The following is a 27,485-nucleotide window of genomic DNA, read 5'->3' as shown; positions in this document are numbered from 1 at the left end:
GGAGCGGGAAAATAGTTCAGTATAAATAGGTACTTGATGGCCAGTATGGACTTGGGTGGACAGAAGCATCTCTTTCTATGCTCTATGACTTTATGATTGTGGGACTAATGTTGCCCTCCAACATGGCACAGTTTTCCTATTTTTATTTGTAAATAAATTATGAATTTAGATACTAATTGCTCGCCCCTCTATGTTTTTTCTCTCTCTAGGGTGATCATGGCCTGTGTTATCCTTCCACCAAGAAACACGAACAGACTTTTGCCTATCTCATCGTAGATCCCATAAAGCGCCATGTGCATGTACTATACCACTGCTTTGGAGGAGGATTATTCTGCAATTAATGCTTACTTACAATCCTCTATCTTTGCTGAAATATAAGTACTGTTTAGCTGAGGATGTTCTGCGGGGAAGCAGTATGTATTATGAGAATGATTTATTCCAGTATTTGAAACTTGCCCATCTTTCCGCATAACTGTAATTTTTAGTAAAGAGATGATTAAGTGCAGACAGTTTCAAAGTCTGCAAATAGTTGTTCATATCATCTGCTTTTCTAAATATACAAGTATTTTAGGGATTATCTTTTATTGCGTGTTTTGTTCTGAAATATATGTTAGTAATTACAGGCATTTGTGGATATAACCAATGTTCCCTCTAATTTTTAATGGTCAGTGTGTGCAACATGTAACACAGATTTACTATTTTGGAAACCTTCAAGATGATTAATATTTTTATATTTTAATAACATCAATTTTCATTTATACTATGGCTTAAAAACTATTAAAAATAATTGTGGATTGTGCATGGTTCAAGTTCAAGATTGATGTCATTCAACCACATGAATACAGTCAAACGAAACAGCGTTACTCCAGGGCCAAGATGCAAAACAGAGTACCTACAGTCATACACAGCACAAGGCGTGGTGGTGGTGGCATCCGTTGGTCTCGCGAGACCATGGATCTGCTCCTGGAAAGTCTTGCTGTTGGTAGAGCAGCGTCTGTCGTGGTGAGGCGACGCTGGAGTGTCCTCTCCAGGGTGCAGGCCTAGGCAAGGTTGTATGGAAGACCAGCAGTTGCCCATGCAGCAAGTCTCCCCTCTCCATGACACCGATGTTGTCCAAGGGAAGGGCAAGGGCCAATACAGCTTGGCACCAGTGTCATCGCAGGAGTTGTCAGAACGAGGTTCAAGGCAACGTCGGACTGCCTTAGGGACTCCAGCTCCGCATTTGACCTCAGGGTTTACTCCCAAAGCCTTTCCCATGAGTGGGTATGGCTACAAGGTAGCGGAAGTTTGAAATCAGAATTTTCCCTCTCTTAGATGGACTGCCTTCCCTGGCTGACGAGCTCCATCTACACAAAGCACTGGTTTTAAGGCGCCAAGACCCGCCTTCGCCCCTTCTCCTGTCAGTAGAAACAGTTCTGCCGGGCTTAGAGGCTAAGCCACACGAGAAGGCCAGGAGTTGGACTTGGTTATCAGAGGTTATTTGAGGCTCATGCTGTGAGGAGCACTTTTAGGTAGTGGGAGCTTGTCCCCACTACCACTCCTCGGCTTGACAACAGCAGAAGGCACTTGTGGCATATATGCATTCATTTAGATTTTTTATACCTTATTTTAATGTTTACCTTACATACACTATGTGAATTATAAAGTTCATATTGGAACTTAAATGGAATCAACAGTTCAGTACCAGGCAGGAAGTTTTAACAGTGACTTGTAAGATGTTTTTTAACCCGGCCACTCTATTGACCAAATAGGTTGAGAGTATGAAATGACTACACACATATCTCAGTCTCAGCTCCAAATGTGATTTGGTCTAAATCATAAAGAAGAGTAACAGCAACTTAATGGGGCCTTGAGATTCAATGACCTCTCACTGGATATCATCCTTGGGGGTTTAAGGCACCATAGGAATAAATGTTAGATTATTAGATTATGAGGACACGCAGTCCTCTTTTATTGTCATTTAGTAATGCATGCATTAAGAAATGATGCAATATTTCTCCGGTGTGATATCACAAAACACAGGACAGACCAAGACTGAAAAAACTAACAAAACCACATAATTATAACATAAAGTTACAACAGTGCAACAATACCATAACTTGATGAAGAACAGGCCATGACACAGTAAAAAAGTTCAAAGTCTCTCGAATGTCCCACATGTCACGCAGATGGAGAAGGAAGAAAACTCTCCCTGCCATGCCCGACCACAGTCCGACTCTGAGTCGTCCGAAAACTTCGAGCCTCTAATCAGCCCTCTGACACTGAGTACTGAGCACCATTTCTATCCTAATGATTCAACCTCAGTCTCGGTCGCCAGCAGCAGGTAAAGCCGGGGATTTTGGGGCCTTCCCTCCGGAAGATTCTTGATTGTCCAGTAACAGCAGCAGCGAACCGGCATTTCAGAAATTTCTCCAGATGTTCCTCTGTGCTTTCACGCCTGTCTCCATCAAATCAGAATTGTCCACAGCCCCTATTTAACGGATATGATATCATTTTCATTGGAGAGCTGCATGCGCGTGGTGCGCAGCTGTCTTCACCTCCCGCCTAGGTGCTATTGAGATGTAGGAATTTAACAACATCACAGAAAACGTGTAAGCGGCTTTACAAAAGTTCTAAGTAAAGGGCAGTATGATTATCTGCTGCTGGATTCCTTGGTGCAAGTGGTCTAATGACCGCTTCAGACAAGTAAGTCTGTATTACTTCAACAAATTCAACTACCTTGTCTATACCAGCATACTAATCCAAACATAAACAGCTTGCAGGTAACCCAACTGCCCTTGATTATTTATTTCTAAACTTTGAACCTCTTTTAAAATAATGTCATGCTTTTGCTTATGGCTAGATTCTGCTCCAACTCCATTTACAAGTTTGCAGATGACCCACCATAGTGAGCCAAATCCCAAATATTGATGAGTTGGAGTACAGGAAGAAAATAGAGAACCTACTGACATGGTATGTAACAACTTTTCCTTCAATGTCAGCAAAACAGGTGAAGATGGAACTGTCTATTGGACAGCCTTCAAGGGCTTCAAATCATGGAGGATGTTCGCTAAAAGCACCAAGACAAGTGGAAATAAAATAGCTCTACCTCTTCTGAAGCACAAGTTGTAGCATATGCACATTCTAGGAAGAATAGTCTAGATCTTTAGATATACCAGATTATATACATGTCTTGTTCTCAGATGGTTTTGAATTTATTGTCCCTGGACCTCATTGGTTTACTTCCTCAAAGGGGTTCATTTCCTACTCTTTAAGGGAGTATTCCTGTCTCCAAGCCAGATATAAGCAGTATTTTGAAGCATGAGTAGATCAGGGAGAATGAACTGCCATTGCATCAATGCTTCCTGGAATGCCTAAGAATCTTGTGCACATTTGCAGAAAAATGGCTGCACCACTGAACTTTGATGGAATGGAAAATGTTTTGGTTGATTAAACTCCCATGTAGGATCTGGGAGGTCACTTACCAGGTGTAGTCAAGAGGAAAGCAGTTAAAGACTCAAACCTGAATGTCTACTCATGCTGGCTGCCCTCATCACAGCTGATGTATTTGCTGGGCCTGATAAAAACTAGCTGACGTGATAACATAAAATGACCCTCCCGAGTCACTGGTGTCAAGAAAACTGATCCACTGTCCACATATTCTGACCACCTGTGAGCTGCTGCCTTTATCTTCTTTACAACTCCAGGTGAGTGAGGAGCATCCTGCTGCCATTCTTTGTTGGTATTCATCTTGCTTCTCCTGTGTCACAAATATCACAGCTCAGCAGCATCCATAGTTTCTAATGAAACCAGCAAATGCTGATCAAATGTGCTTAGCTCGGAGGCAGAATTACAAGCACAAACAAACTTTTCTCCAAATGCATCAAAATTTGCTGCAATGTTTTAGAAACAATTTTCCCCCTTCACTTTTGTGTATAGAGCTTTTTTTGAGTCTTACTTATTAAGCCATATGTAACATGTTTTCCAAATGTCTGGTGCTCTTGCCTTGATTTAGTTGACAAATTTAAAGAAACTGATTGCAATTAGCTTAATGCGTTATGAGCATTGAAATTGCATGCAACACTTTACCCCACCCTTGTGTTAAATATAAAAGTTGGTATGTTGAAAGCAGTATCTAATACGCTGTTACTTTAGATAGGTTTAATTTCTGATCTATTCTCAAACTGACAATCACAGAAGTTAAATTCCAAATCCAGTCTGCTTTTTCTGTTTGTCTCTCTCTGAATGTATATGTATTGGCATTTTGTGGGTTCCACTGTGATGGCAGAGGAAGAGTTTGCTACCTAAGACCACATACTGTATGAAGAATGCCATTAAGAATTAGTGAAATGCCATAAGTCAGCATAGTACTAAATAGCCACCTTCGGCCAACCACAGACTAAGTGCTGGATTTTTCCACTATTCCATTTGAAATTAATGAATGACAAGTGGAGCAACATAAAACAAACTTGTAATATAATTAAAAGAAGTGCTCCAAATCTACTTCTCACTGTTTTGCTTCAGTGAAATAGTACAAATGAATATCTCACCTAAATACGTTAGGCAGATTTTTATCAAAAGAAAGTAAAATCCTTTGAATTTAGTTTATTATCACTGACACATGCCATGACATTTACTGTTTTGTAGTAACCTGTCAATCTTCAGGCCATGGCACTCAGGGACTTGTGTTAATCTTATTTTGTGGCTGTACGTGCTGGATCATACCAATATGTGCTGTGTGTGACGATATGTTGTGTATTGCATCTTGGCCCCAGAGGAACAATGTTTCATTTAGCTGTATACATGTGTATGGTTGAATGACAATAAACTTGAACTTGGAAAGTAGAATAAACATTATTATAAGTTACAAGAAAAATAAATAGTGCAAAAGATGAATAACGAGGTAGAATTGATAAAGGAAATTACAATCGCATGAGAGGGAACTGGTCGAAGTTAATTGGAAAAGGACATTTGCAGGAAAGACAGCAGAGCAGCAATGGCTGGACTTAGTGCAAAAAAAACGAGGGAAGTGCAAAACAGATATATTCCAAATAAGAAGAAATTTTCAAAGGGAAGAAGGACACTACCATGGCTGACAAGTGAAGCCAGAGCCAAAGTAAGATCAAATGAGAGAGCATACAAGGAAGCCAGAGCTAGTGGTAAGATAGAAGATTGGGGTGCTTTTAAAAACTTGCAGAAGGAAACTAAGAAGGTCATTCGGAAGGAAAAAATGAATTATGAGAGGAAGCTGACGATTCAAAGAAGATACTAAAAGCTTTTTTAAGAATATAAAGGGTAAAAGAGAATCAAGGGTAGATATAGGACCAATAAGACAAAATGACGCTGGAGCAGAATGGCAGCTTAAATCAACAGCCCCTCCGGAAAAACGGATATTTTGCCCCGTTAATACATCAAATCTAAGATCTTTCCAACATATCTGAATTGATAAGGGGAGAAAGAAAGCCCCGCTGCGGAGCCTGTGGAAGAGAGAGGTGCGGCGCGCGGCTCTCCTACACGTGCGCGTGGCGGCGAGGTGACGCGGGGCCTCGTGCGGGCGAAGCAGCAAATATGATGAAGGTTCTGGAAGAGATACGGGAAATCCAAAAAGATATAAAACAACAACTCAATGATATCAAGTCAGATTCGCCAACGTCAATCAGAAAATAGCGGTGGTAGAGACTCGAATTGAGAAGGTGGAAGACCGCGTGCAAAACGTGGAACAGATACTAAGTAAGACGATAAAAATATTAAATCAAGAGGAAAGTAAATTGCTTGACCAGGAGGGAAGATAGCGACGGAAAAATATCAGGATTTATAATGTTCCCGAAGGAGCGGAGGGAGTGTCGATGATGGAGTTTGTAGACAAGCTGCTGCGGGAGGCGCTGGAGATTCCCCCGAATATGGAGATGGAAATAGAAAGGGCGCTCCGTTCACTTGTTCCGAGGCCTCCCGGAGACAGACAAAGTAAACCGCGATCCATTGTACTTAAATTTCTCCGATTCTAAAGCGGAGATTCTACGAGGGGCCTGGGGTAAGAAGAGGGTTTTTTGGAACGTGATGTTAATATACTTCGATCATGTTTAGCCCCCCGGCGGTCCTACAGAAACGGAAGGAATATTCCGAAGCAAGATGAATATTAAAGCAAGAAAAGATTAAATTCCAAACCCCGTACCCTGCTAAACTGAGGGTATTTTACCAAGAAGGGATACGACTGTACCAGACGGTGGAAGAGGCGACTACAGACATGAACAACAGAGGACTGTCCATTAGCGTGGTCAAACCAGGGGAAAGTCTGGCTGAACAGTTATCCCGAGCTGCTTGGGAAATAGTAAGAGAACCGAGAAAGCAAGGGACGGGAACAGGACGAGAGAAGGATATTAGGAAGAGACTGTGAGTTCTCCGAAGCCAACCCTCACCTCCTCCAAAAGAGCCATAAGGTTTGGCTAACTTTAAAAGTGCTGATAAACTAAACGGAAGCAAAAATAGACGGTGATATACCTATCTCGAGAAATACGTGTTGTAATGTGGTTTTTATATTACTCAATTTTTTAAGAAAATCATTTATTCATTCCTTTTCCCCCACCTAAATGAGAATATATACATGGGAGGAATCATTTCTGTGTAATGGACATAGTTTTTTTAAACTTACTTTTATAGGTACTGCAACGGGGGGGGGGGCGAGGGGGCCTCAACTCACAGGTTGGAGGGACTATCCCCCACGGCTAGACTTTTCTTCTGGCCCAACCCAGGGTCATCTAGAGACCCTGGCCTTGGAACCACACCTCCCTTACCTTTCTTTTTATTATTCACTTTTCTTGGTTCTTACTTGTTCAGGGAGTAGATCGATTAAGTTATATCCTGCAAATTTCAATAATATACTAACTTAGAGAGTAAGACGATATATTTTGGGTATATACCTCAAGAATGGTTTAAAAGAGATAAATATAAATATTTACTGAATGTACTGCTAGTGACTGGTAAAAGGACCCTTACCAGGAAATGGTTATTTCGGGAGAGCCCAACTTTAAATGTATGGATGGAAATTACAATGGACATTTACAAAATGGAGAAGATAACAACATCTGTTAATCATAAGTTGGAACAATTTTATTCATACTGGAAAAAATGGTTTAACTACATAACATCTTATAGGCCTGATTTTATTCTAAGAATCAATGAATATGTTGTTTAAAAAGTCACTCCCTACTCTGTACATGGTTTTCTTCTTTCAATTGTTCTTTCTTTCCTCTTCTTTCTGTAAGAGTATACTTCAGATAAATAGTATGTGGAGATTTGTGACAAATATGCTAATATGATATATATGTACTGTATCTGAAATACATCTTATGGAAATGTTTGATGAAATTCGATAAAAAAATAAATTACAAAAAAAACAAAATGACGCTGGAGATATTGTAATGAGATGGCAGAGGAACTGAATGCATATTTTGCATCAGTCTTCACAGTGGAAGACACCTGCAGTATACCGGACATTCAAGAGTGTCAGAGAAGTGAAGTTTGTGCAGTGAAAATTACGACTGAGAAGGTGCTCAGGAAGCTTAATAGTCTGAAGGTGGATAAATCTCCTGGACTTGATGGAATTCACCCTCAGGTTCTGAAGGAAGTAGCTGGAGAGATTGTGGAGGCATTAACGATGATCTTTCAAGAATCAATAGATTCTGGCATTATACCGGATGACTGAAAAATTGCAACTGTTACTCCTTTATTTAAGGAGGGTGGGAGGCAGCGGAAAGGAAGCTATAGACCTGGTAGCCTGACATCAGTGGTTGGGAAGTTGTTGAAATCGATTGTTAGGGGTGAGATTACAGAATACCTGGAGGCACATGACAAGATAGGCCAAAGCTAGCATGGTTTCCTGAAAAGAAAATCCTGCCTGACTAACCTACTGCAATTTTTTGAGGAAGTTACAAGCAGGGTAGACAAAGGAGATGCAGTAGACATGGCATACTTGGATTTTCAGAAGGCCTTTGACAAGGTGCCACACGCGAGGCTTCTCAGCAAGATAGGAGCCAATGGAATTACAGGGAATTTTCTAGCGTGTGTGGAGCATTGGCTGGTCAGCAGAAAACAGAGAGTGGGAATAAAGGGATCCTATTCCGGCTGGCTGCCGGTTACCAGTGGAGTTCCACAGGAGTCAGTGTTGGGACCGGTGCTTTTTATGATGTATGTCAATGATTTGGACTACGGTATCAATGGATTTGTAGCTAAATTTGCTGATGATACAAAGATAGGTGGAGGAGCGGGTAGTGTTGAGGAAACAGAGAGCCTGCAGAGAGACTTAGATAGTTTAGGGGAAAGGGCAAAGAAGTGGCAAATGAAATACAATGTTGGAAAGTGTATGGTCATGCACTTTGATGGAAGAAATAAAAAGGCAGAATATTATTTAGATGGCGAGAGAATTCAAAGTGCAGAGATGCAAAGGGACTTGGGTGTCCTTGTGCAAGATACCCTGAAGGTGAACCTCCAGGTTGAGTCAGTGATGAAGAAGGCGAATGCAATGTTGGTATTCATTTCTAGGGGTACAGAATATAAAAGCAGGGATCTGATGTTGAGGCTCTATAAGGCACTCATGAGACCACACTTAGGGTATTGTGTGCAGTTTTGGTCAGCTTATTTTAGAAAGAATATACTGATATTGGAGAGGATACAGAGACGATTCACAAGAATGATTCCAGGAATGAAAGGGCTACCGTATGAGGAACATCTGGCAGCTCTTGGGCTGTATTCCCTGGAGTTCAGGAGAATGAAGGGGGATCTCATAGAAACATTCTGAATGTCAAAAGGCCTGAACAGATTAGATATGGCAAAGCTATTTCCCATGTTAGGGGTTTCTAGGACAAGAGGGCATGACTTCAGGATTGAAGGATGTCCTTTTAGAACTGAGATGCGGAGAAATTACTTTAGTCAGAGGGTGGTAAATCTGTGGAATTTGTTGCCACAAGCGGCTGTGGAGGCCAGGTCATTGGGTGTATTTAAAGCAGAGATAGATAGGTTAGCCAGGACATGAAAGGGTATGGGGTGAAAGCAGGGGAGTGGGTATAACGGGAATAATTGGATCAGCCCATGATTGGCAGAGCAGACTTGATGGGCCAAATGGCCTACTTCTGCTATATCTTATGGTCTTAATTCACGGACAGTTCAGAAATCTGATGACAGGGAAGTAAGTTGTTTTTAAAACATTCAGTGTGGTTCTTCAGCCTCCAGTACCTCCTCACTGATGGTAGTTTCATGAAGAAGGCTCATCCTGAATAATGAGGATTTTTAAGAGTGGATGGCACCTTTTTGAGGCACCACCTCTTGACAGGGAGGATTGTGCCAGTCATGGAATTGGCTGAGTCTACAATCCTCTGAGTCTGTTTCGATCCTGTGGATTAGAGGTTTCATACCAGACTGTAATGCAACAGTCATAATGCTCTCCATAGTACATCTGTAGAAATTTGCAAGAGTCTTTGGTGACATACCAAATCTCCTCAAACTCCTAACAAAGTAGAGCCACTGGGGTGCCTTCTATGTGGTTCCATCAATGTGTTGGGCCCAAGATAGATCCTCAGAGATGTTGATGCCCAAGAACCTGAAGCTGCTTACACTTTCCACAGCTGGCCCCTCAATAAGGACTGATATGTGATCTCCCAACTTCCCTTTCCTTAGATCCACAATCAATTATTTGGTCTTGCTGACGCTGAATGTGAGTTTGTCATTGTGACACCACTCAACCAGTCAATCTACATCACACCTATACAACTCCTTGTCCCCATCTCAGATTCTGCCAACAACCATGATTTCATCAGTGAATTTATCGATAGCACTTGATCAGTAGTCACAGTCATGAGTATAGAGAGTGTAGAGTAGCGGGCTAAGCAGGCTTCTTTGAAGTTCATGTGTTGAATGTTATCAAGGAGGAAATTTTATCACCAATCCACACTGATTGGTAATAACTTCTTCCGATATGTTACAGTTGTGATTTACAGGAAAATTATGAAGCCATACAAAAGGCTAGACTTTTAACTTAAAATCATGCACCTTCTACTTTACCTCTTCCTCTTGTTAGCCCCCAGAAACACAAGCTGATGTGGAACATCAGCACACATTCCCAAATGCCTTAAACTTACTGATAGAATTCAACCAATCGATCTGTGAGTACACATTGTCATCGGAGTCCACATGGTGGAGGATGACCTTCCTGAGATTTCCCAGCAGTTACAGCAAGAAATATGTTCATAGGTCCAGAGGTACAGAATTGACTAATAATGAGGGGATGACAGTGTTGAACAAACATCAAGCTGTAACAGATGAACAGTGGCCTAACATTTGTATTGCAGTTGCTTAGTAGCTTCAAAGCTAAATGAAAAGCCAGTGAGATTGCATCCGCTGTAGACCTGTTGTGGAGATAGGCAAATTACAGATTTAACTGATTCCATGGAACTAAGCTAGCTATTTTTATGCATTGGTCATTGAAATTGTTGCAAATACAGCAGATGTAGCTGTGGATTACTCAATATAAGGACTTGTGCCTACAACCTAATAATTCACACATGATTACACTGGACAAGTGTTGCTTCCTCATTTTTTTTTGTTTATGATAGACCGCTTGAAGCTGAACACAAATATAATTTAAGACAATTTGTATCATGTTGGAATTTAGAGAAACAAGAAATCAACTTTTATTGAATATACTGTAATGCATTTAATTACTGTACATAGTGGTGCTGACACTTTGCAATATTTCAACTAAGCTACAAAGGTTTTGTTGATGATTTTCATTGTACTCAGTGTCCAAGGCTTCTTGCTTAAGTGTCCCAACAATAATCAGCCAGTATTGATGGATTCCAGTTGCCCTGATGCCGTTTCTCCATGACTGCAATGTCCTGGTGAAACCTTTCAGCATGTTCGTTACTGACAGTGCCAAAGTTTGCTGGGAAGAAGTCTGAATGGGAATACAGAAAATGAATCCTTAGTGACATGTTGCACTTCATAGTTTTGTATGCCTGAAACATATTGTCAACCAGCTGCATGTTGTTTAGTGCTCTGTAGATGCCAAGAAAATTTTCAACAACATCCTTCAATGCCTTCTATGAGATTTTCTCCAGTCCCACTAGAAGTTCTTCAAATTGCCTGCCATTGATGACTTGTTTGATTTGTGGACCAACAAAAATGCCTTCCTTAATCTTGGCATTAGTTATTCTAACTTGAATTATGAATTATAACAACAAATATAGGCAATTTCAAAAACCTGGTGTGTGATAGGGAAATTTCATGGTGATTTTCATGATCAGCAGCCCCAAATCCACAAGATACGCCCAAAAGTTTTCAGGAAGCAAAATTTTTGTTGCCTAGTGTTATGAATACTGGTACTGTATTGATAATGAATCAAAGTTCTTTAGAATACTGCATCTACAAACAAGATATTGTCTATATTAATTAAAAGTAAATTAACTTAGGAAGCATTAGTAAGAGTACTAAAAGCAATTTTTAGTGATATGTAGTATTTAGCAACTACCAGATCATCATTTAGTCATGGTTTGGCTATTCAACTGCAAAAGCTAAAGCATTTGTTCAATTATTTAGCTCGTTTCATATCTGTAATTTGCTACAAGCTACCATTACGGGCAAAGAATTGACAAGGAGTGAGAGACCCTGATGGATTGTTGGGAGTGGGAAAGGATCACAGGGTGTGTGGGTTGCCTGCTATTGCAATATCCAGTGTTCATACCATTGAGCTGTAGGTTACAATTGCCAAATTTGAAATGCTGTTCTTTTAGTTTGTGTTTGGCCTCACTGTAGAAGTAGAGAAAACAGGTCTGACAGGTTGCTGTGGGAAATGGGAATGAGAGTTGAAGTGACATGCCACCAGAAGCTCAAATGGTCACTGCGGACAAAGTACAGGTGCTCTGCAAAATGATTGACTAGTCTAAGCTTGGTCTTGTCAACTTACAGGGCACCACATCATAAACAGCAGGTGTAATTGATTAGGTTGGAGAAGATGTACGTGATTCCCTGACTCACATGGAAGAACTGCTTAGGTTCCTGGATGGTGATTAGGGAGGTGTAGGGATGTGTTTTGCACCTCCTATAGTCACAGGGAAAAATACCAGGGGATGAGGTATGGGAGGGGTGGTGGTGGAATGGTGTGGGTGAGAAGGGATGAGTGGACCAGGGAGTCATGGAGAGAGTGGTTCCTGCAGAAAGTTGAAAGGTGAGGGGATGAGACAATGTAGTTGATGGTCCCATTGAAGCTGGCAGAAATGGCAAATGATGATATAACAGCAATCTCTACAAAATGCTGAGGTTGGATGAACAACACCTCATATTCTGTCTGAGTAGCCTCCAACTTGATGGCGTGAACATCAATTTCTCCAATTTCTGGTAACTTCTCCCCTTTCGCCCCTTCTCTCTGTTCCTGTTCCCCATTCTGGTTACCCTCTCACCCCATTTCTTCTCCTGCCCATTACCTCTTTCTGGTTCCCTCCTCCTTCCCTTTCATCCATGTCCACCACCACCTCCTGTTTGATTTCTTCTTCTTCAGCCCTTTACGTCTTCCACTTATTCCCTCCCAGCTTACTTCATCCCCTTCTCCACCCCCCCTCACCTGGTCTCACATATCACCTGCCAGCTTGAACTCTTTCCTATCCACCACCTCCCCCGCAACCTCCTTCTTCTGCCTGCTGCCTCCTTCCATTCCAGTCCTAATGAAGGATCTTGGTTTGAAATGTCAACTGTTTATTCCCCTCCAGAGATGCCGCTTGACTTGTTGAATTCCTCCTGCATTTTGTATATGTTACTTAAGATTTCCAACATCTATATTATCTTTTTTTGGTTAATTGGCCACTGTAAAATGATTAGGCAGTAGGTGAAATCCATTTTTCTTAGATAAGTAATCATATTCATTGTATACAAAAACTATAAAGGATTTATTTAAAAAAACAAGGGGGATAAAATGCATCGAAAATAGCAGTTAATATAAAAAGACAACCCCCAAACATTTATATCAGCATAAATAGACATAAAATATTCTATAAGCATAAATAAGTATGAAAGAAAGGCGATACTAAATGGGGTAAGAAGATTTTCTGGTACTGTACAGGCATGTGTGACCTGCTAAAAGAATACATATTTATTCCCAGGAGAAGAGAGCAAGGATGGTAATGCTATATCAGTGGGCATTAGCTGCATTAGATAAGATAAAAATTAATCAAGGTTGGAAGTTCTCAAACTAGGACAAAGTTCTTAAAGACCTTGGTGAACAAGCTCCACTCCTCAATCTAAATATACCATTCTGCAACTGGGTGTTGGACTTCCTAACAACAGGCCTCCGACAGTCAGGATGCAAGACCATTCCTTCTTCCCTGTCATCCTCAACATGAGTGCCTTCCAGGGCTGTGTACTGATAGTTGATTAGAATCTCTTATTGACTGATATCGCCAATCACAATGAAGGCATAGGTGATCCTGAATGTCTGAAAGTTATTGTGCCATCAAATTTCTAAGCCCCAAATCCTTTACTTTTTATGCGGACTACTATAATTTCAACATATTTGTGAAATTTGTACTTTTGTACCATTCTGTATCTTCTGGCCCAACAAGCCTACGCTGTCCAGTTACATCCATAAAACCAATTAACCTACTAACCCATACATCCTTGGAATGTGGTAGAAACCTGGAGCACTTAGAGGAAAACCACACGCTTGGGGAGAATGCTCAAACTCCTTACAGATGGTGGCAAAATTGACCCCAGGATGCTGGTGCTATAATGGTATTATACTGACAACTATACTACCGTGCTGTCCCATACCCGTTAGCTGTGGCTTCCCAATATTGTTCACCAGACCTGGAATACCTCACAATTAAGTACTGGCCATTTTACCTGCCATGAGAGATTTCAACAATCATTTTGGTAGTGCTGTACATTGCACCTTAGGCTAATGTCAAACAGGCTGTAGATTAACTGAGTGATGTAATCAACAGGCGTGAAACAGTACATCCTGATGCCTTCCCCATCATTTTTTGGGGATTTTAACAGGCCAGCTTGACAAAGCCACTAAATAATTATCAACAAATCACCTAAAATACTAGAGGAAATAACACACTGGACCACTGTTACACTAAGTTCAAGAGTGCCTTCCGTACTATTCCACACCCACACTTTGGAAAGTCTGATCGCCTGGCTATACTTCTACTCCCTGAGTATATGCAGATCCTGAAAACTGCAGCACCAGTATTGAAGACCAAGAAGGGATGGACCAGGGAGGCACAGGAGTGCTTACAGAACTGCCTTGAATCAGTGGACTGGAGCCTGGATGAGTATAGCACATTTGTCACTGACTTCATTAAAACCTGTGTGGATGAGTGTGTGCCTATGAAGACTTACTGTGCATTCCCAAACCAAAAGCCATGGGTGAACCATGGGGTTCGCAGTCTGCTGAGGGCTGAGTCTGTGGCATTTAAGTCTAGCAATCCAGGTCTGTATAAGAGCACCAGGTATGACTTGTAGAGGGTTATTTCAAGAGCCAAGAAGCAATTCCAGGAGAGGTTAGAAGTGACATCGATGCACATCTACTCTGGTAGGCTTTGCAGGCCATTACTTCCTACAAAGCAAAACTCAACATCATGAATGGCAGTGATGCTTCGATTCCAGACAAGTTCAACACCCTTTACACTCACTTTGAAAGGGAGAATAAAACCACAGCTGAGGATCCCTACAGCATCCAATGACCCTGTGATCTCTGTCTAGGAGACCGATGTCAGGTTGTCTTTCAAGAGTGTGAACCCTCGCAAGGCAGCAGGGCACGATGGAGTATCTGATAAGGCTCTGAATACCTCTGCCAACTAACTAGCAGGGGTATTCAAAGACATTTTCTGTCTCTCACTGCTAGTTGGAAGTTCCTACCTGCTTCAAAAGGGCAACAATTATACAAGTCCCCAAGAAGAGCAGGGTGAGCTGCCTCAATGACTATCACCAACAGTGATGAAATGCTTTGAGAGGTTGGTCCTGACTAGAATCCACACTTGTCTCAGGAAGGACCTGGACCCACTGCAATTTGCCTATTTCCACAATTAGGTCTACAGCAGACGCGATCTCAGTGGCTCTCCACGCAGCCTTGGATCATCTGAACAATGCTGTTTGTTAACTATAGCACAGCATTTAACACCATTATTCCTTTAGTCCCAATCAAAAAGCCACTGAACATAGGCCTTTGAACCTCCCTCTGCAATTGGATCCTTGTCTTCTTAATCGGAAGACCACAATCTGTGTGGATTGGTAATAACACCTCCTCCTCGCTGACAATCAACACTGGCACACCACAGGGATTTGTACTTAGACCACTGCTCCTCTCACTCTACACCCATGACTGTGTGGCTAGGCATAGCTCAAATGCCATCTCAATTTGCTGATGATATAACCATTGCTGGCAGAATTTCAAATGGTGACGAAAGGGTGTACAGGAGCGAGATACACCAGCTAGTTGAATGGTGTCACAGCAACAACCTTGCACTCAACGTCAGCAAGATAAAGAGCTAATTGTGAACTTCAGAAAGGATAGAATGAATGAACACAAACCAATCCTCATAGAGGGATCAGAAGTGGAGAGAGTGAGCAATTTCCTGGATGTCAATATCTCTGCAACATACTGATGCAGCTATAATGAAGGAAAGACAGTGGCTATATTTCATTAGGAGTTTGAGGAGATTTGCTTCACCAACTAAAACACTCAAAAACCTCTACAAACGTACCACGGGGAGAGTTCAGACTGGCTGCACAAGATCCAAGTAAGTTGAAGAAATTTGTAAAATTAGTCAGCTCCTTCATGGTTACTAGGCTCTGTAGTATCCAAGACATCCTCAAGGAGCAGTGCCTTAGGAAGGCAGCGTCCATCATTAAGGATCCCCACCACCCAGGACATGCCCTCTTCACACTGTTACCATCAGGAAAGACGTACCGAAGCCTGAAGGCACACACTCAGTGATTCAGGGTCAGCTTCTTCTCCTTTTCCATCCAATTTCTAAATGGACACCGAATCTGTGAACACTACATCACTTTTTTGTGCACTACTTATTTTAACTTAACTACAGATATACACACACACACACACACACATACGTATACACTTAATGCTGCTCAGTTTTTTTCTCTATATTTATTTATCATGTATTTCAGTGTACTGCTGCTGTAAAGTTAACAAATTTCACAACATATGCCGATGATATTAAATCTGATTCTGATTTAATACTGGCATTTTAATCAAACCTGTTCCTTATGTGTGACAATGCCAAACTCAATAATGTTTGAAGACAAAATAAGTCTACCTGAAAAAAGTGTATATGGGCCAATAATATAAATAAACTTGTAAAGCTATCTCTCTGATTAGAAGTTGGGAGTTGAAATCATTCTATTTGCAGTTCGACATGATAATCTGTGCATAATTTGCATTACTGTTATTTTACTAAAGACAGAAAATGCTGGAACTATCCAGCAAATTAGCTGTGTTGTTTTGTTGTATTGTTATTAGCTACAGTTGAGTCACAAGTTTGTAGCTTCAAGTCCCACTCCTGGGAGATGAGTGGAAAACCAATTGCAACACTGAGTGAGTGTTAAAAGGTGCGAAGTTTGAAGTAAAATGTGAAATCATGGTTCTATCTACTTTTCCGTAGGGTTGTGGTACTAATTGGAAGAAGACTGCAATTATTCCTGTGTTGTGGCCAATTTTGTCTCTCATTCAAAAACATTAAGGCTCATTATTTGGTCATTATCACATTGCCATTTGTAGATGTACTCTTTGCAACTTGTATTGTTGTCTTTCCTCTATGACTACAAATCAAAACAGAAAATCCTCGAAATATGCAGCAACTCAGCTAACATCTGCAGAAAGAGGAATAGAATTAATATTCCAGAACTGGAAATTGCTTGAGTCAATTTAATAAAAGGTATTTATAAAAATGTAGGATGGTGGAAAGGGGAAGAAAGAATCAAAAGAAAGATCTGTAACAGAATGAAAGGCAGATTTAATGACAAAAGGCAAATGGTACAAGAAAGCAAAAATCTAGTTGGAGTGTAATAGATAAATAATTATCTGAAATTACCAAAGAAAAACTGGAAATATGGAGAAAAAATGTCAGAAATTGATGAACACAGTGCTAACTCCAGAAGGCTGTTATGTGTCTCCTTCTGGAGTTGATGAGTTGGTGATCCTTGAGCTTACCTTGTAGTGGCTGAGAACAACATGGACAAGGAATGCTGAATTAATGTTAGTCACCTAATGTGACTACAAAAGTCACCTAATCTATATTTGGTTTTCCCTGTGCAGAAGAGACCATATGACCAATGATGGAATTACAAATTCTACCATTAACTTTTTGGGGTATGTATCTTTGATTTACAAAAGCTATGTTTTGCTGTAACAAATAACTTCATTGCATGCACAAAAATACATTGTACTTATATTCCCACAATCTACTTCAATCAGCTTTAATGATTTATGAACGTTTGGTTAATGAAACCAGAAATGTTTTTTTTCAAAATGAAGAATTGTCTGCACATCATATCTACTGAACAAAATTTAAGCAAACCACTGCTTCATAGCAAAGATTGTTTGGGGCTCTGGATGGCAGGAAGGGAAGAGATGGTTATGAAGGTAATACATCTCCTGTTTGTACGAGAAGATAGCCTGGGAAGGGGACTGGGTGTATATGCAGATGGGAAAAAGAACTAGACGCATCCCAGAAGAAATGGTCCCTTCAAAATGCTAAGAAAGGAAGTCACATCTAGCGCCTACATTGTGTTGGATGCATCAGAAATTGCATAGGAAGCTCTTTAGAATGCAAAGGCTGATGAGGTGGAAACATGAGAAACCTTTCCAAGTTCTGAGAGTACATTGATGAGCTGAGAGCAGAAACATAGGAACTGAGTGGGACATGGTCATGATCACGGTTGACTACGATATGGGGAATCCATAATTGAGGATAAAAGATGGCAATGGCAGAACAAATATCCCTAGAGTGCTGGAAGAATGGAATGGTGAAGCTGGGTAGAGGGATATCAGTAGACATACTGTATTGTAGCTGTGAGAGTCAGTGGGCTTGTAGTATTGGGTCACAAGTCTATCACGTGAAATGGATATGGAAACATCAAAGAAGAAGTGGCTAGTGTCAGAGATGAGCCATGTACAGTTGAGAACAGAGTGGAAATTGGCTCCCATGTTTGCAAATCATATAACAGCAGGTAGTAGCAGGAATATAAATATGAATGGACCAGAAAACAAGGAAATGGAGGGTACCTGTGTAGGATTTAAATATAGAATGTATCTTTTATTCCACAAAGAAGGAAGCATAACCTATACTCTCATATAGAAACAACTTATTCAGAAGAAGTGAATGACATCATAGAAGTTGCTCAATATGACCTCAGTCAGGCAATAGGGAAGGCTAGCTGGTCCTCTGTTCAAGGAAAAAGCAAAAGGCTCCTCAAGGCTTCTTTGTGATATGGAGATGTAGAGGCATTGGGCATTCATAGCAGAAATGACCAGTTGGGACCAGTAAATTGTCAAAATAATGGAGGAACACCAGAAAGATTGCTGTTGTGGATGAAGAGAGAATGAACAAGGAATGAAAAACTAAGCGCACAGGAAGAAATGAGTTCTGTGGGCTGTACCTGCCAAAGCAATGCATCAACAGGGACAGCCCTACTTTTGGATCTTAGGTGGAAGTTGGCTGTGTGTGGTTGAAGTTAATGAGGCGTGAGGTGGGGAATAATAATCTTCTGAATGAATGAGGCTAGTGTCTGGGAAACAATGATCTGATGTTCAATGTGGGGTCATATTTCAAAGTGTGGTACAAGCAAGTATTAGATAACTGGCAGTTGGTGAGGATCCTGAAACCCTACACTCAATGATTCAGGAAAACTTCCTTCCTCTCCACCATCGGATTTCTGAACAGTCAATGGGCGCACAAACACTACCTAAAATTCCTTTTTTTGGCACTATTTATTTCTATTTGTAATTTATGTCTTTGCACTCTATTTCTGCCACTAAACAACACATTTCATATCAATATAAGTCAGTGATAATAGACTTGATTCTGATTCAGCACCAGAAATGTTGTGGTCAATTGGCAAACCACAAATTCAGATTGAAGTAAATTGGAATAGAACAGTAGATGTCACACTGGCAGGCTGCTTTGAAATAAACATCTAGAGGTAAAAGCACAGAGGATGGTTCCAAAGGATTGGAAATTTAAAGATAAAAGCAAAGGTTCATTGCACTGTATCAGGTAAAAGTGGTAATTGCTGGTTAAACAAATAGGCAGGGATGTGAAAGATTGCACCATTAAACTCAGTACTTTCCCGTCGTCTGTACTTTTTGCCTGGCCTGCTGAGTTCTTCCAGCATTTTGTGTGTGTTGCTTGGATTTCTAGCATCTGCAGATTTTCTCTTGTTTGTGATTGAAGTGTCCCTTAATATTTGTATTTTAATCTTGCACTCTCTCTCTTTTATTCATTTCAGGATAAGAATTTCATTGGTTTGACCTTTTATTCTATATTGAAGAAGGGTGAACAACAAATCATTGTTTAGTTTGTAAGAAAACATTAAGTGCCTCTTCCTCTGTGCGTTTTTCTCCTAATGTTACCCAATGTAGTTCACGGAAAACGAATATCTATTCTAGCAAACATCTGTTCGTAAACCATCTCCTAAAGTAGATATTAAAAATAATCTCATCTGAGTTACCGTTTCGCTCACCTCGGTAAACTCGAATGAATTCAGTGAGTTTTGTGCCTGCGTGTGGTCCCAGGGGTGTGTGCGTGTGTGGTGTGTGTGGGGGGCGGGGGCGGGGGCGGGGGGGGGAGAGGGAGGATGTAGGGAGCGGTTCAGCTTCAGCTAATAATAGACGCTAGGCCAAATCTGGCTTCCAAATTTGTTTTCTTTTCTGCAAAGTTTGGCTATCCTGCTGGGCATCAGAAGTAAACGCAAATGTTAAAGCAAGCCTAACGCAGCCCGATTAGGGGTAACTGTTAGGACGGAAGGGTGGCCTTTGTGATACCAAGTTTTCAGTTACGAGTTGAGGATTTTGACCGCTTGATAGGAAATGTCACAAACGGTTCTTTATGGTTTGGTTAATAATTCTTTTTCACCGATTCGGGACGAATGGATAATTTCAGCGATCAAACGATGACAAGAAAGGTACCCTTCCCCCAACCTCAAGTATTGTGGCCTCAGGAAAGCGATAACGCTGGGCTACATTTTTTGAAAACAGCAAAACATTCAACATTTTTATGCAACCAACTGTATCGCATTTGTTTCAGCCTTAGTGGCACGCTTTTATTGTAATAGTTACCATTTTAAGTACAATTAATTGATTTTGCTTCAACTGAATCCGCATGGCTCTGTGTACAGTCGACGCGCCAAACGAGACGTCGGGGAAAAGGAAACACGTCTGCTCAAGCCGAGATCTGATCGAGGTGTCACTGATTTTCTGACGGCCAGCCCAGCACACATCAAACGATAAACCATTTCAGGCGAAACTTTGTGATTAGACGATGGTTAGAAATTAATTTTTCATTACGGTATCGGGCGGACAAATCTTTTGAGAGAAAATCCAGCGTATCTTTCTTTATATTTCCCTTTTCAGTCTGTTAAGTGATGTGCATTAACGGAGAGCTGTGACAACCTGTGGCAGATTCTGTAAATGATCCACACTTACTCTGCTCGTTTCTTTTATCAAATGGCTGGGCGTTTTCTGCCGTGTAATGCGTTGTATAACAATAATAGCATTGATTACGGTTCGGAAAACGCGAAGGGAACCAGACGCAAAAGTTGCACTGATCTTTCCGAGTGAGGTAAATGCGACCAGATTCCCAGATCACCACAGGAGGCGGGGAAAACCAGGATGGCAATGCACAAAGTTGTGTGGGGGGGGGGGTGTGGAAGACTACCCACCCAAAACCCACCGGGCTGGGCTCCGCCCCTGCGACATCACCGATCACGTGGGCAATCAAAGTTGCGTGCGGGCTGCCACCAGTCGCAAACTTTTAGTTTCAGAAAGTTTTCTGTGAAAGTTATTGCGGTCGTGATTCGACGGTAGGGTCGATGTCAAGTTGAAAACTTTCGGCGTGATTTAGTGGAGTTTCTCGCCCCGTTGTTTAATTTTAAAAGTTGTACATTTTGCTGGGAGTTTACGGATGGATTCCAGTCAGCAGCAGACGCCGGCGCTACCTCCAGCCGGGCACCAGGTCGTACATGTCCGCGGTGACTCGGAGACCGACCTGGAGGCGCTCTTCAACGCCGTCATGAACCCCAAGAACTCCAACGTGCCGCAGTCGGTACCAATGCGGCTTCGCAAACTGCCTGACTCTTTCTTCAAGCAGCCTGAACCCAAGAGCCACTCCCGACAGGCGAGCACGGACGGGGGGAATGCACCGCCGCTCCAGGCACAGCATGTTCGGGCGCACTCCTCTCCCGCCTCGCTGCTCAGCTCCGCAGCCGCCGCCTCCAGCCCTACCCCCACCGGCTCGGCCGGAGCACCGGTCTCCCAGGCACAGGTTGGCGGAATCGGTTCAGCTCCTGGTGCCGACTCGAGCTCTCACCTCCGGCAGTCGTCTTATGAGTTTTCCGATGATGTGCCTCTGCCGCCTGGCTGGGAAATGGCCAAAACCCCCTCAGGACAGCGATATTATCTGAAGTAAGTGCTAAACAAATGGATCCTCCTGCCCAGAAATTACGAGTAGTTTAGTTTTATTTCGTATTTTGCCTAATTTAGAAGCCAGTCTGAGCTCCGCATGAATGGCGCTGTGGATAGCGTTTCTCAACAGTGCACCAGATCGGGTTACACAATTGAGAGGATTTCCTGGCTTTCAAGGGATATACTGCGAGCTCTGTAATGCAGGTTTAGACAGACTTTCCAAAGAATCCGACTCTCGATCTATTTGCTTTGGGGGTTGCGTTTAAGTGAAGTTAGTGTTTAAGTACAGTATGTAACGGCGGGAGGGGAAGGAAAGCAACAACATTAAAGGGCAGTGGGTGGTTGTGATTTGTTAAAGGGTAAAGGAAATTTAATTTATTAGCCATGTACAATAAATTTTATGGTCAGTGATGGATTAAGTTGATTTTATATTATGGATTAGTTCGATTACGAACTGAGTTTAGAAAGAAACTTTGGAGAATGGCTATAAATGCCAGGAAAAATAACTTCAACACAATTTTGTTTTAGATTTACAGCATTTGCGCTTTTTTAAAAAAATTGCAATGTGCAAAGTTCACGCAGGCGTTCTCCAGTTCTTGTATTCCATGGTAGATGTGGGCAGTCCTCGACAAAACGAAACCCGTCTCAAAATGGCTCGATTCTGGCCATCCGGTTTTGTGTTAGAATCATTTAATTTGTTTGACTGCTGGAAGTACCTGATTTAAGTATTTGACGGTCTGAATCGTTGCAACAACCCGAATAGAGTCAGTAGACCAACTTTTCACATTCGACGCCTATCGAAATCTTGTTCCAACCGAGGCCACTTGGTGACGCACCTTATTCCCAAGTGACTCAGAAACGGTTCAAATCTTTTGAGTATAAGCGCTGATATATCATTCACCCAAATCTTGTAAACGTCACCAACCTTCAATGTATATGGCTGTTCTAGAACGAATTGGTTAAGAGGCTTGTCAGTTTTCTAATGAGAATAGGACTTCGTACTTTAAAAAAAAAATCCAATGTGGTAAATACTGTACTTTAACGTAGTCTTGAAGTTCAAAACAGTTAAAGCTTCCTGAGTTTTCGACAGTGGCTCCAGTTTGCTGAGATTTGCAGCCTGAGATCGACAGAAAGCTTCTCCCCCTCCCGCGTGGCCAGTCAGCGAGCCCTATCCATTTCAGAGTGTCGGGTTACACCGGCAACAATAGCACTCTGTAGGAGGCTGAGACTGCAAAAGTCCGCATGTCTGGCAGGAGTTATCTCTATGGGTCCAGCGTTTGTTCCTCTGCAGACAGTTACAGTCAATTATTGAAAGAGCGGCCTGCTGACAAGGATGTTTCTTTAAGCTGAAGAGTAACGTGGGAAGTGCGGACAAAACCTGCTTGTAAAGTTTATGAACTTTTTAACCTTATCGCTTCACAGGAGGGGGAGGGGACAAAGGGGCCGGAGGAGTCGCCATGTCGCTCTCAATTTAAGCCTCGGATAATATTTCCATGTTAGATTCACGGCATGAGATTTAATTCCTGTTGTTATTGATCTGATCAACGGATCTATTCTCTTGTTCGACAAATGTGAAGGTTTTTCACGAACTATGCTGATTGGAAAAAGTATGATGTACTTTCTCACTTGCTTGCGAAAGAGCGTAACTCCGTTCTTGTTGTCCGCTGACATCATCCTAAATGATAAACCTGCCCAGTCAAGTTCTGCGATCCATTTAATGGAAACGATTATAATGATCGATAATCATAAACCGTACTTTATCCGTCTCTGGGTAAATAGTGCAGGTTTGACTTGCAGCTTCACATCTCACTACAAAATCAAAGCAGCTAGCAACTTTCTCAACATTACTTGATTTTGGATTCTCCTTTCACTTGATGATCATATTAAATCGTCATCTACTTTGTTTAGCTGCTAGTTCAGATCAGCGCGAAATTATGTTTGGTCTCCGGGGTGCGGTTCTTCGCCATTTGGAATTCGATATTTAAAATCCATGTCCTCTATAGCTCGGTCGGTGAAGAGTTAGCCGGCATCCTACATGCATGCCGATTAATTGTGCCGGGGGGTTCTGTCCCGTTTGCGACTGAAGGTCCCCACGTTCCTGATTATTCAGTCACCAAAAAATGTTTGCATTTGATCCCGTCTTTTTTCCTCCTCCTGGGGTCTGGATCAGTATCCATACGAAACTTGCCTGATCTTCCTAGTATCTGAACTCTTGTCTTTGTTAACCTATTTGTTGACTTGACCAACTGAAAGGGGCCATTTGTTCACCGAATGTTCCTCTCGCCAGTCGATTGTCAACAGCCTCTTCCTCTCGAATAATTGGCCCCTTACTGAGGCTTTCGGCGGGCTGACGACAGAAGACGGCAGTGATAGGCATGGGTTTACCTCAGTCGGTGGTCACACCCTCCTCCGGTTTCCATGTGAGGAGCTCCTGGAATATGCGCCCAACAGAAAGCCATCAAATGTCGCCGTCTGCCCCATGTCAGAATTAACGAATGACATAGGAGTACACGTGGACATCTAAGTGACTCTTTTAGAAATCTCAATGATTATGGTAATATTAAATTACAACCATAAACGTTCTGACGGAGGACTAGGTAATGTTGGTTATAACATCATAGGCTTGTTTTGTTTGCAGTGCTGGAAGTAAGGATTGAGTTTGGTATCTCACTTTTCAGAGTACTGGTGCAAGATATATTCAAAACTTGCAGTTTGGTCCATGCTCAAAACTGTTCCTTGAATTTAATCAGCCTTGTCCTATTAAGGCGCAAGCTCTGTGGAAGCCCTGACAGTCCTGCTGTGACATTTTCTTTAAGACAGATGGGAGACTCTATCCCAACTGAGCTAATTAATTTGGAAGAAGATTGGGTAGTATTAGAATGGAATGAACACTAAGAACCTAAATTGCCTTTAGCCAATGATTGTCAATGGCTTGTTTATCTTTACTGGTAAAGTAGGACCAGACATTCAGGACCTCTAGTGAGCAGAGGAAAGAACAGATCCAGCACATGGTTAGTATTGGGGTGTAAACTTTGTCATGTAGCCTTCTTTGGACCTTGGAAGCACTCAAAACTTCCTGAAGACATACCTATACTTAGAAAACCGAGGTGCCACTGATTGGAAAATTTAGGTTACTGCCCTGTTCAGGAGTCAATATATCTGTGAAGAAAAGTTTAATTTGCCTTTGATTTAATGGGTAAAAGGGTAGATTAGAGAATTCCATGTGTGAGGAGTGTACAGTATCTGTATGGGAATTTGTTTCATGATGTAGTTCCACAGATATTGATTTCATAGTTCATTTAGCAAACTGATCTCTTGTCATTATTCATGTGATGCTGGATAGTTGCATTGCTCATGCAAAACCCTTGCCCTGGGCCTCTGGCCTGTTCCTACCTGAAGTCAGTCGTAATGATTAAAAGTAAGGGCTGAATTCTATGGCCATTTCTCGTTTTCATTGCTGTCGCTGTTTCTCCCTTGCATACAGGAATCAGTAAATCATGGGTACATATGATATCATGAATGATATTAGCTAACTCAGTAGAAACTGAAGAAGATATTGAATTCAATAGTAATTCTATATATCTTTTGAAATAAAGGAGAAAAAATACTCTTAAAATAAAAGGCACTTGCACCATCTCACTGATTAAAGCAATTTATTCTGATTTTAATATGGCTATTGTTGATGTAAGTTGTCAGCTTTGCTGCTGAAATGGTTTTAGTAATAGTTTTTAGTGATGTTGTTTCCATTCAGTGTTTTCGTTTTAGTTAGTGTGCAAGCACATATACTTCAAACTGTAGACTGTATTCGTAGCTGCAGCTAAACATTGCACAGCAGGCAAATCTTCCTGGCATGGCTGAAGTTTTCGCTCTAGCAGTAGTAAATAAAGGCTTCCAATGTGTATTTTGTAATTGTACACATTTAATTTTAGGGGTCACATTGATGTACCCAACAAATTCTCAACTCGTTAACTTTCAGTTATAATCTTGGAACATTACACTGAGTAGAAACTTGGCACAAGAATTACTGTTTAACTAGGTCTATCTGGACTGAACTTCTGCTTCCTGTGCGGTATTTTTTTAAAAAGTAGACATCCTGTCTCAGCCATGGTAAATTTGTTTTAATGGTCATTAAACAGTGAGTCACTTGAGCTCAGCCGTGGTACTGGAGTCCTCAGCACATGCAAGTCTCTTTCCCATCTTCTGATGTGTTTAAAAATAAATGACTGTGAAAATATCCTTTGGACACTTGGAGAAAGGTGGGTTCATTATTGGATCAGTATTTAGTCAGATGACCTTTAGCTTAATACTGTATATTATGTCATTACACGGTAGCTAGCTCCTATTACCTTATGGTATAATCCTATTGGTACAACATATAAGTTATTCCATTGTTCATACGAGAGTTTGATTCACGTGAGCCCTCCTCTTCTGCTACATCTATCCCCATTAATCTCATTCCATCCTCTTTTGTCACTTTGGTGCTTGTACCTTCCTTTTTAAATGCAAGTCCTTGTGATAATGAGTTCCAAAATCTCACCACTCTGGTTAGTGTCATGACAATTCCCTAGTAGTGGCTTTTTTGGTGACTCCATCATGTATTTTGTTCCGTACTGGCAAGAGCATATCTGCATCTATTCCAATCAAGACTTCCTTCATCTTAAAAGTCCGTTATCAGCTCCCTCCTCCATGTCTTTTCCAGGGCAGCAGATCAGGCATTTTCTGAGGCGAGGCAAACCTTTTGGGTTAATGATCTTTTACTGGAACTGGACAAGTGACAGCACAAGCATGTTTCAATTTGCTGACTAAGGGCAGGATGGAAAGACAAAGGGGATGTCTGTAATTGGGTGAAGACCAAGATGAATCAGAAATGCAGTTGGTGCCCTCATAACCAGTCTGTCTTGAAGAGTGTAAGAAGCGGGAGGAGAATGAGGGGGGTACAGAGAAGAAATAACGCTTGAGCTGTGAAATGCATAATATAGCATTTTCTGTAAATTTTAAATAAAACAGTATTAGAAATAAATACTCAGCAGCTTATTTACTATCTGGCAAGAGAATCGCCTCAGTTGATAATGCCCATGAATGACCATGGGCCAGAAGTGTTCAGTTTTGATACAAACCAGGCAGTTGGTTATTTGAAATTGAGTTGAGAACTACAATGGCCTTAGTCAGACGAGGTGCTGATCTCTAATCTCTGCCACTAACATTGTCCGTAGAAAGCCCAATTGAAGGATAGAACATGAGGGGGATTTTAGTTAAGAGGTATGTTCTTGGAAGCTTAAATTTGCTGTTGTGGACTGAACAGGGCTATTGTGCAATCCTGTTTATTTCAATCAGTCAGCTCATCCGTGTACCCCTTTACTACCCTTCCACAATGCTTCTACTCTTTCTGAAGAAATGTGTTAATATTCGGGGGATAGTCAAGTGCTTAATTGCACATGACTTTATAATTTGATTTAGCATCCTGCAAAATTTTTCCATTTTCAGCTTAATAGAAGATCATCCAACAAAAATAATTAACGAGAAACAAGAAAATCTGTAGATACTGGAAGTCCAAGTAACACACAGAATGCTGAAGGAACTCAGCAGATCAGGCAGCATCTATGGAAAAGAGTATAGTCAGTATTTTGAGCCAATACCCTTCGGCAGGACAGGAGAAAAAAAGCTGAGAAGTAGATTTAAAAGGTGGGGGGGTTAGAGAGAGAGAGAGAAAGATAAAGTGCTAGGTGAAACCTAAAGGGGGAGGTATGAAATAAGGAGCGGGAAAGTTGTTGAAAGAGACAGAAGGCCATGGAAGAAAGAAAAAGGGTGAGGAGCACCAGAG

General features: G+C 41.4%; 2 protein-coding genes across 5 annotated transcripts in view; both read left to right on the top strand.

Annotated features, from left to right (window-relative positions):
• Positions 1-788, top strand: part of cfap300 (cilia and flagella associated protein 300) — a 63,720-nt gene extending 62,932 nt beyond the window's left edge. Inside the window, exon 7 of the mRNA XM_063052821.1 lies at positions 210-788. Within this exon, the coding sequence (XP_062908891.1) occupies positions 210-341 (132 nt within the window). The 3' untranslated portion in view covers positions 342-788. The remainder of the gene's footprint in view (positions 1-209) is intronic.
• Positions 789-20,972: 20,184 nt separating this feature from the next.
• The window catches only part of yap1 (Yes1 associated transcriptional regulator), a 158,560-nt gene continuing 152,047 nt past the window's right edge, over positions 20,973-27,485 (top strand). For 2 of the 4 annotated variants that reach the window (XM_063053797.1, XM_063053794.1), the window contains exon 1: positions 20,975-21,664. In XM_063053797.1, coding sequence (XP_062909867.1) covers positions 21,165-21,664 — 500 coding nt within the window. In that variant the 5' untranslated portion in view covers positions 20,975-21,164. Of the gene's footprint in view, positions 21,665-27,485 lie in introns of all 4 variants that reach the window. The other 2 variants (XM_063053796.1, XM_063053795.1) reach the window with 2 other exon arrangements.

This window comes from Mobula hypostoma, chromosome 7 (assembly GCF_963921235.1).
Source record: "Mobula hypostoma chromosome 7, sMobHyp1.1, whole genome shotgun sequence".
In the NCBI taxonomy this organism is placed as follows: Eukaryota; Metazoa; Chordata; class Chondrichthyes; order Myliobatiformes; family Myliobatidae; genus Mobula; species Mobula hypostoma.
The sequence above is the reverse complement of the archived record's forward strand: the minus strand, read 5'-3'. Positions and strand labels throughout refer to the sequence as shown.